At 38.7% G+C, this 10,567-nt stretch overlaps 1 protein-coding gene across 1 annotated transcript; it reads right to left on the minus strand.

The window, feature by feature from the left end:
• Positions 1–800: 800 nt before the first annotated feature.
• Positions 801–1,418, minus strand: LOC131067457 (uncharacterized). Its single transcript, XM_058002470.2, has one exon. It carries the CDS (start codon positions 1,416–1,418, stop codon positions 801–803), a length of 618 nt encoding a protein of 205 aa, XP_057858453.2.
• Positions 1,419–10,567: the final 9,149 nt, after the last annotated feature.

Consider the following 10,567-nt stretch of genomic DNA (forward strand, 5'->3'; position numbering starts at 1 on the left):
ATTGCTTTTATTAATACCACATCTGTTATTAATAAACCAATTTGTAGGTTAGATGCTCTTCATGAAGAGGAATATGGTGAATTGTTCCTGCAATTACCGAGCTTGAGTATAACCATCAACTCTTTTCAAATTCTCATTTAATATTCTGAAACATCAATTAGCAATAGTAGTTTGTTATTTTTGTTTGTTTTATGCATAAAATATTAATGTTATTGTTGGTTTTGTCCACATTTTTTTTGCAAATTGGTACATGGGGGTAGCTCCCTTTCTATTAATTCAAAAAGAAGATTACAAAAGTTTACAAATATGCAATAGAATGCAAACAGTGTTCAATCTGTGTAGGTGTTAGGGCATCCTTATTTTGTCTCATAATATGGGCTTATGTGTCCATTTCGTTTTGCTCAGCCCTATTTCATGAGACTGCCTTAAGCTTCACTCGGGCCTTCCACCAAAAGGATGTCTTGGAGGCTATTCCAAGTTGATGGCTCGCACGAAATCAGGCTGTCATTTGCATTGATTGCCTTTTTTGATAGCAGGTCCGCCACCATATTGGCCTTGCGGAATATGTGTTTAAGTGTGTAATCTATAAACTTTGCTAGCAAGTTTCTGATAAGACTAATCCAGACTTGGAATTTCCAGCTGGGGGCATAGTTGCTCAGCACTGCATTGATTATGATTTTTGATACCCCTTTGATGTCCACGGTGGTAATATTGTTTTCTACACAACATTTGAGGCCTTCATAGAGAGCATTGAATTCGGCCTCGTTATTGATACCTTCTGGTATTTTAATCGTTCCAATTCACATCGCAGCCCCTCGATGGTTTCTTATGATAAATCCATATCCAGATCGATTGGGGAGAGATTGTGAAGCCCCGTCAAAGTTAAGTTTTAGTTTGCTTGGAGGGGGCATGATCCATTTCGCTTTGGATATGTCAACTTTTGTTCTAAGGAAATCATTCTTTGGCAGAATCAAATGTCTCCATGTCTTTGTGATCCATTCATCCCATGTAGATACATAATTGCATTGCTTGATGATTTCGTTTTGATGCTCACTAACACCAACTTCAATTTTTGCCAGAATGGCCTCCATACTGTCATCTTTATCCGTTAATACTCGGGCATTTCTCTCTTTCCATAGTTGCCAAACTACCATTGCAGGTATAGTATACCATAAACCATGCCATAGTGATCCTTTATTCAAGTGAGGCCAGAATGAGAATACCTCCCGTATTGTGTTTGGGAGGGGATTGCTCCATCGTGTCATCCCACAGAAGTGTTCCCAACATCGTTTTGCCACCGTGCACTCGACAAAGAGATGATTAATGGTTTCTTCATTGTTTTTACATAATGAGCACCAATGCGGGCCAACATAACCAAGTTTCTGTAACCTTTCACCAGTCAAGATCTGATGATGCATTACAGTCCAGGCGAGGGCGCTTGCTTTTGGTAAAACATATTTCCTCCAGCACAGATTGGTTGGTCATGTACACCTTTCCAGTTCTTTAGTGAGCAGTGTGTACTCAAGTCTGGCTGAGTATTCTCCTGAAGTCGCAGTGCACCAAATGATTTCGTCCTTCCCGTCTCTAGGTATGATTTGTCTTTTCTGAAGTTCTTTTATGAGAGCCAATTTACTACTTCCCCCCAACATATCAAAACTTTTCCAATGGCTAGCACTGAGCTGTTCTATTGTGTCTATCATATGATCCTTCACCATTTGTCCGTAGGATTCTTCTGTGTGTCTGCTTAAATCCTTAAGTTCCTTTATCTCAGCAAGCGGAACATGGCCATTCCATGAGTTGTGCCAGAAAGACGCCGTCAAGCCATCTGCCAGTTTCCATGTGAGATGGTCTGTGATCAAAGGTCTGCATTTAATTATGAAGTTCCAGATTGAAGATCCCCTTGGAGGATTGGCAATAGTTAGTATTCTCTCACGTGATAGTGAGTCGAGATGCTTCTTTTGAAGTAGTTTACACCACATAGCAGATGGGTGACAATATATCTTCCATACAAGTTTGGCTCCCAGGGCCTTGTTTTGCAGTTGTATATCTTTGATGCTAATGCCCCACTATTGTTTGGTTTCTTAACTTTGTCCCACGATACAAGAGAGATTCATTTCTTTTCGTTTGCACCTTACCACAAGAACTTCCTTTGCAAGGCTGTGAGTTTCTTTGCCATAACGTTGATGATTTCTATGCAGGATAACATATAAATGCGAATAGCTGCCACTACTGATTTTAACATATTTATCCTTCCTGCTGATGACAGCCAACGACCTTTCTAGCACTCCATCTTCTGCTCACACTTGTTAATAGTTTCCTTCCATAGGGCATCCCTTGTATTTCCACAAAATATTGGTATACCAAGATAGGTTGCAGGAAGCTTTTCAACACTAAAGTTTAAGATACTTGCCATTCGTTGCTGCATTCCATTATTGGTATTAAAGAAAAAGATCCTTGATTTTCCCCTATTGATATCCTGACCTGATGCTCTATAGTATTGTTCCAGTACTCCATTTATTGTTGATGCTTCTTTGGTGGTGGGACTACCAAAAAGTAGAGTGTTGTCAGCGAAAAACTGATGTGTAAATGGTTCCATCTCCCTTACCACCTTCATGCCTTTCCATTTGCCACACATTGCAGCCCCTTTGATTAGATAACTTAGTGAGTCTGCCACGATCACAAAGAGGAATAGGGACAATGGATCCCCTTGTCGTAGCCTGCATGCCCCATCTAAGAGGCCACAGGCCGTACCATTAATCAATACATAATATCTCACCGTAGAGATGCACCCGAAGACCCATTCCATCCATTGTTTACTGAAGCCCATCTTTCTCATGATTGTCATCAAAAAATGCCATCTCACTTTGTCATATGCCTTACTTATATCGAGTTTCAGTAACATCCCTTTCAGGTTGTATTTCTTGACTGAATGTATTATTTCATGTGCGACTATTATTCCATCGGTGATGTTTCCTTCTGGTACGAAGCCGCTTTGTTCTTCAGTTATAATATTTGGTAGTAGTTTCTTCAGTTTGTTAGCCATGACTTTAGCTATTATCTTGTATATAGTGTTACATAGGGAAAACGACCTGAAGTCCTTGAAAGTCGCGCACTCCTTGACTTTAGATATCAAAGCGATATTAGTATTGTTTGAGTCTTTAATGATCTTTCACTTCTTCCTTGATTCCTCAACAACTTTGACAATATCGTCACCCATGAAGTTCCAGCATTTTTGGAAGACCAATGCCATAAACCCATCTGGCCCAAGGGCCTTATTAGGGTGGAGTTGGAATGTGCCTCTCTGAACTTCTTCTTTCGTTACTTCCACGTATAGATGCAGATTATCATCTTCACCGATCAAAGTTGGGATGTGATTGACGATATCTATATCCTTATAGTCAGCTCCCCCAATTCCTCCTAATAGATCTTGGAAGTGTTGAATGCCAATTTCTTGAATTTCTTTTGGATCAGATGACACCCGACCGTTTGGTAGTTTAATTTGGGCAATTTTGTTCCAGCTTCGTTTCATCTTGGTTGTATTGTGGAAGAATTTAGTGTTTTGATCACCTTTGACTAGCCATACTTCGCTAGATTTGGACCGCCAGTAGCATTCTTCGCGTGCAAGAATTTCTTCATATTTTGCAAGCAAATCTTTCTCCTCCTTAATGGTCATGCCATGCCGAATAACATGATCGTTGAGCCTTGCCATTTTGTCATGTCCCTCCATTTATAGTAAAAATAATTAATATAGTTTTTTTGCCATATAAAATAATATGTTAAAATCATATTAAATTATATTATATCACATTTATATTAAAATAATACTATATTATCAATTTACATCAATTATTGAATAATGTTATTATATTAACAATTCACATTATATTATAATGGTACATTTGTATTAAAATTTATATTATATCTGTTAGCCCACTAATTCCTATATTTACCAAGGCCCGATAACTATTCTTTAAAAAGGGTTGAATAGTCTCCAAATTGGGTATTGCATGAAGCGATACTCCCCTTGGAGGAGCCGTTGGAATAGAAGGGCAGCGACCCTTCAAAAAGGGGGTGCTGTCCATGAAGAAACCATCGTGGCTCTTCACCCCGATTTGGGGTAAGGATAAATACCCCCCCTGTGCCAATCAAGATAGGTAAGAAGAACAGAATCAAGTCTGCCAGGGAAAACAGAATCAGGTCTGCCAGGGAAAACAGAATTGGGTCTGCCAGCAGAAATAAATAGGAGCCAGCAGTGGACAAGTAAGTAGAAGTCTATCTGTATCATTAAATATGACTGTTGTATCTTAATCAAATGAAAGGCATTATTATGATATTAATTTGAGAGGCAAATTATATGAAATTATTCAGACAACATTAAAATTACAATACTGTTAGAAATATATATCTGCACATAAGTCCAAGAATACAAAGTACAATCAAATACAGTTTACACAAGTTATTGTAATGCTGTAAATTCATATAATGCTAATAACATAAGTAATAATAAATTGCTTGTAATGGAATAAATGATTAATACTGGTACAAGTAATACTAATAGGGACATTGATGATAATCCAATATAAGACACTAATGTAAACTAATGTAAAATGGTAATTATGTCAAATATAATTGATTATCATCATAAGATGGATTGAATAAATATAATAAATGATTCATTGTAAATGAGGGACTCTCTCTTAAGTACGCCACTCCATAGTGGATGCCTAACACCTGCCACATGGAGCCGAGAGGGGTGAAGCATCTGCTCTTGGACTTTAGAGAGAAGGCGGTTGTGATGAGGGGGAACGGCGATAGAATACCTCTCTGGGTATGCCACTCCATGATGGAGGCCTAACACCTGCCATATGGAGCCAAGGGGGATATGGTATTCTGTCCTTGGGCCTAGGAGGGATGGTTTCTAGGACAACCTATCCAACTAATGGACTAAAGGAATTGATTAGTAACTGACTTACAAACTGACTTTATATAATAATGATATCATTTAGGAAATATAATAATCTGATTATATTCAACAATTATAATTCTAACAGTCATTAATATAGCAGATTTGATATCGTTTAATATAATTCATATTTCAGTTTTAAGTATTATTTCATATATGTTCTCTAATTTTGTTGTAGGAAAACAGTATACAAAGGTACGCCTATAAAATCCAATTACTTATTTATAGATTTGGCCAAATTTAGGTTAAATTAAAGCATAACTAATTAGGGGACATTACACATCCTGTTCCAAACGTTCCTTTTCTGTGAAAATGTCCTTGAAAGCCACCTTATTCCATGTCTTAGCTTATTTTTGAGATATTGTAGCCTTTTGGTGAAGGTGAACATTGTTGTTCCTGAGTGGATGTTCGATTCTTCCCACCATGCCTGCAAAAGATCCATGATCTTGGTGGACCTAAACCACAATTTTTTGAATCGGAACTGACATCTTGGGGGCTGTGATTCTTTTGTAATTGCAAGATCCACTGGATAGTGATTGGAGATTGCAATCGGTCGTATCTGTGAAGTTGGCAAAATGGCCATGTTGAGCCAGTGCTCGGAGAGCAGAAATTAGTCCAGTCTATCTGCAATGTTTTTGAATCCTTCTCTTTGATTGTTCCATGTGTACCTTCCGTTCCTTGGAGCGATATCAGTTAGGGCATAGTTTTGAACAAAGTTCTTGAAGTCCTTCTATGTTTGTGATTACCTTCTCAATCCTCCTGATTTGTCTTCAGGACTTAGCATGGCATTGAAGTTCCCTGCTACAATGAAGTGGTGATCTAGTGCCGAGAGCTTAGTACCAATAGATTCCCACATAATGTTTTGTCGTTTGTTTTTATAGGACCATAGACATTGAAAATAGTAAAAGATAAGCTAGTCATCAAACTCGAAACATTTACCTTAATCTAGTTTTGCTCTATTTCCTGATCGGTTATTGAGAGCTTGTCTTCTTTCCACATGATGCCCACACCGCCAGAAGCACCCTCAACATTGCTGAAAACTCTCTTCCAACCTTTGTAGTGTTTAACAGAAGTGTTTGCCTCTTGGCTTGAAAGCTTCGATTCTTGAATGAGTACCAGATCAATCAACTGCTGTTCAAATTTGGCGCTTGATTGTGCTTTCCCTGTTAGGGGTGTTTAAGCCCCTAATATTCCATGTAAGGGACCTTCATCTTGCTCCAAGGGAGGCACTGGCTCCCTTGGATCGAGTGAGGTAAGAGCAAATTGTGCTTTGGTCTTTGTAGAGAGCATCTTCATCCCGCTTTTGCTTTTTGGTTTTCCTCCCAGTCCCTTTCTTAATTGGAGCCGAATCAAGCAATTTGGCTATCGATTGGGATTGTTTTGGGGTCCAGGATGTCTAACTCATCTGCCGCTTGTTCTTGCTCTAGTTTGTACTCGGCTTCCTCATTATGATCCTCATATACATCCATTTGTGTTTGGGTGACAATCGGATCCGGCTCTTTAATTGGCGATACTGCCGCATTTATGGCTACTTCTTCGCAGGCTGGTTGTACAATCAAAGCCAACGCAAGAGATGGTTGTGTTGCTTGAGCTTCAGCACTTTGTCTCTTTGGGGTCCATCTTTGTGGTATGGGGCTCTTGCAATCCTCACTATTGTGTTTTCGGCTTTTGCACCTGGAACAAAAGAAGAGTTGTTATATATCGAAATAATTTTAACTCACACATATAATGCAGAGCCTTCTTCACCCATGTCTGTATTTAGGGTTTGTCCAATTGAGTTTCCGATGTTCTTAAGGACTTATTCAGATCAATATTCAAAAGGAAGATTGTACATTCTTAACCAAATTTCTTCCTCACTAGGATCGGTGCTTTGCGGATTGAAATTTGGGTGCCAGTTCTGGATGAGAATATATTGTTCATCGATCTTCTGATAATCTTTTTGTCGTATTTCATTTCAGTCCTGTTCATTGTTCAGGTCTACAATGAATAAATGGCTGGGCAAAAAATAGATTTTGATTTTGTCATTATTCCAATTTGTATTCACCCACTTTCTGATCTCTTCCCTGGTGTGGACTCTTCCGATAACTCTGCAAATGAGGGCTGTGCTTTCCAATTTCTGAGTCTTGATCGACAATTTGCCCAACATTGATAATGACTGACCTAGGGTTTTCTTTTTTCCCGTTGCCTCCAACTTTGCTTTGTTCAAATTTCTGCTTATTTGCGAACTTCGGCAGAACCATTTTTGTATGTGAAATTCCACTGGTTTTGTCTACATTTTATGGACAGACCCAAGCTATAAATAATATTATATCCATATCCCTGCCTTGACTTTGTATTGGTAACTTAGTTGACTATTCTGTTGTTGCTGTATTTGTGGTATATATAATGCTGAAAAGTAGTTAGTTAGTTTCAATTTCAGCTGAAGTAGTTATGTTTTATATTGAATGCTCAAAGTTTTATCTTAATATAGATAATAATCTATTTTCTTTAAAGTATAGAATCAGTGACATGTTATATATGTACATAATCTATTTTCTTTAAAGTATAGAATCAGTGACATGTTATATATATACATATGTATATTTATATATGCATATTTATATTTATATGCATATGCATATACATATACATATATATGTATATTTATATTTATATGCATATACATATACGTATACGTATACGTATATGTATATGAAATGTTCTAACCTCTGATTTTTGGTAGATATTTGCATATACATATAAGTATATGTATATGTATATGTATATGAAATGTTCTAACCTCTGATTTTTGGTAGAGTTTACGGTTTATTTTTGTTATTGCATCAAATTTTGTTTTTTGGTATAAACTGATTGTATATGCAATGCAGAAATACATCCAGCAGATATACAAATGAACCTTCAAAGGAAATTAAGATGTTTTGATAACTATCATTGAAACAGGAACAGAATAATTACATACTAGGTTCAAAATCTGAAAGGGCTGTTCGCAAACAATTTACTGAAATTTCAGACTTCTGTCCAAACGTTTCCCATCCCTTTGATATGCAGGGCCACCTCCAATATGCGATTCTGGCTTGGGGAAGTGTCTGAACTGTTTCTTCAATCCCTTTCAATCTGGGCGAACTGAAACTGAATTTTGCCTTGCCATGATTTCACCAGCTGTGCACTCTGAGTGTCCACGAATCTGCCACAAAACTGCTGTTCAAACCCTTAATCAGTTATTTGGTGCTGCAACAAACTTCTGATCTGAATTCTGAAATAAGACCCAAATGCTTTTTCCTGGGGTTTCGTCCAGAAAATGAATTTCTCCAGGGGTTTCGTCCTGAGATTTTCCTCAAAAAAATCACCTTGCAGAGAGAATTAAAAATGATAAAGATGACCAAGAATGATAACCCAGCCAAGCCCACAATTCTTCTTATATCTTTCACCGAAAAGCTATCGAACCTTCAATATTCCTTGCTTGGGTGATTTAGACATTATAATTAATGCTTGCAATGATTATTAAAGAGCCCCCCCCATGATGAATTTGCCTAGCAGAATATTGTTATAACTTAAAATGGCCCCTCTTTAAGTCATAATGAATAATTATAATAATTATTCATTGTACATTAGCTTTTTGGCCATATTTCAATTATTCCCTTTATTATTTATTAATCCTAGCCTGGGGAATACTGCAGGCCAGAATTTGACTCCCTGTAGCCTGTCACTGAAGAGGGGACATGACAGTCCCCCATTCCCGAGATTGATGGCCCTCCATCAATTGCAAATTGGGGTGTTGTAGGATCTCTTCTCCTTCCCATGTGGCGTCCTCAATCGGTAAGTCCTTCCATTTTATCAGATATTCACGAATCACCTCATTCCTCAACCTCCTTTCTTTCCAATCAGCAATTCCTTCAGGGACTAGTACCAAATTTCCTTCTTCATCCAATGGTGGCAACTCTGGTGACGGCACAATATGCTGGCCCAATGCTCTTTTCAAACAGGAGACATGAAATACATTGTGAATCTTACTGCCTTCAGGAAGCTCTAGCTCATATGCAACTTCACCTATCCTCGTGAGAATCCTCTAGGCGCCGTAGAATCGCGGTTTCAACTTTTCTGCTCCGCTCTTCTTTAAAGATGACTGTCCGTAGGGTTGAAGGCGTAAGAAAACTAGATCACCAACCTCGAAAGTCCTTTCAACACGATGTCTATCCGCGTACATCTTTTGCTGATTTTGTGCGTGTTGAATGTTGTCCTTCAACGCCCGAAGAATATCTTGGTAAGTCGGAACTGTCACCTTAGCTCGGGGTACTTTGCTCTCTTCAAATGCCAAATCCATGAATGAAAGTGCATCATATCCGTATGGTGCTCTGAAAGGAGGCATGCCTATGGACATGTGATAGGTAGTATTGTAGCAATACTCACCTAGATAGAGCCATCTCACCCATGCACACTGCTGTCCCGTTACATAATTGCGTAGGTACCCTTCTAACCACTTGTTCACTACTTCTATTTAGCCATCCGTTTGAGGATGGTAGCCGATACTGGGTGTCAATTCAGTTCCCACTAACTTGAACAACTCCTGCCAAAACATACTCATGAATCTACTGTCTCTATTGCTGACAATCGTTTTGGGGAGCCCGTGCAATCTAAAGACCTCTCAGAAGAATAGTTCTGCAATCTGCTGTGTAGAGAAATTTGTGGGAACAGCAAAGAAGTGGGCATGTTTTGTGAGTCTATCAACTACCACAAATATACAATCCTTTCCCTGGACATGAGGAAGTCCGTTAATGAAATCCATCGAGAGTCCCGTCCGCTTCTGCTCGGGAATAGGAAGTGGCTGAAGAAGGCCTGTTGGAAACGTGTGCTCGGACTTGTTCTGTTGATAAGTCAAACGTTCTTGAACATGCTGCAGGACATCATCTTTAAATGGGTTTCCATGTAAATCTCTCACGTACCTGGCGATAGGTCTTGAAGAAGCCTTGATGACCTGCCATGGGTGCATCATTTAGCGCCTTCAAAATTTTGGCCTTCAATTTGGAGCTAGATACAAGAAAAATTCTGTTCTTGTAGTAGATGACATTGTCTATCACTGAATATCTGTCATCTTGTACCTTTCCATCCAATAAATCTGAAGCAAAAGAGTTCTTCACATATTCTGTAATTAACTGGGATTTCCAATAAGTGCAAATCTCTGTGAGAGAGCACAATGTCGGTTTCCTGGATAATGCATCAGCAACTATATTCTTTTTTCCCTTAACATATTCAACGTCAAAATTGTAAGCTTGTACTTTACTCACCCATTTTTGCTGCCGTTCATTCAAGTCTTTTTGCTCCAGGAAATATTTGAGGTTGTTATGATCAGTGCGTAGCACAAATTTCGCCTCCACTAGGTACTGTCTAAATTTTGCTAGCGCGTGCATGATGGCCAGCATTTCCCTATCATAAGTTGAATACAGCCTCTCAACATCATTACGTTACGCTTCTTGCTCTCATAAGCAATCGGGTGCCGGTTCTGCATAAGCACAACTCCTATACCCTGTCCTGTAGCATCACATTCTAGGACGAATGGTTGTCTGAAGTCTGGTAAAGCTAGAATTGGACAAGTGCTCATAGCATCCT

The sequence above is a fragment of the Cryptomeria japonica genome, chromosome 3 (genome assembly GCF_030272615.1).
Source record: "Cryptomeria japonica chromosome 3, Sugi_1.0, whole genome shotgun sequence".
NCBI classification, from domain to species: domain Eukaryota; kingdom Viridiplantae; phylum Streptophyta; class Pinopsida; order Cupressales; family Cupressaceae; genus Cryptomeria; species Cryptomeria japonica.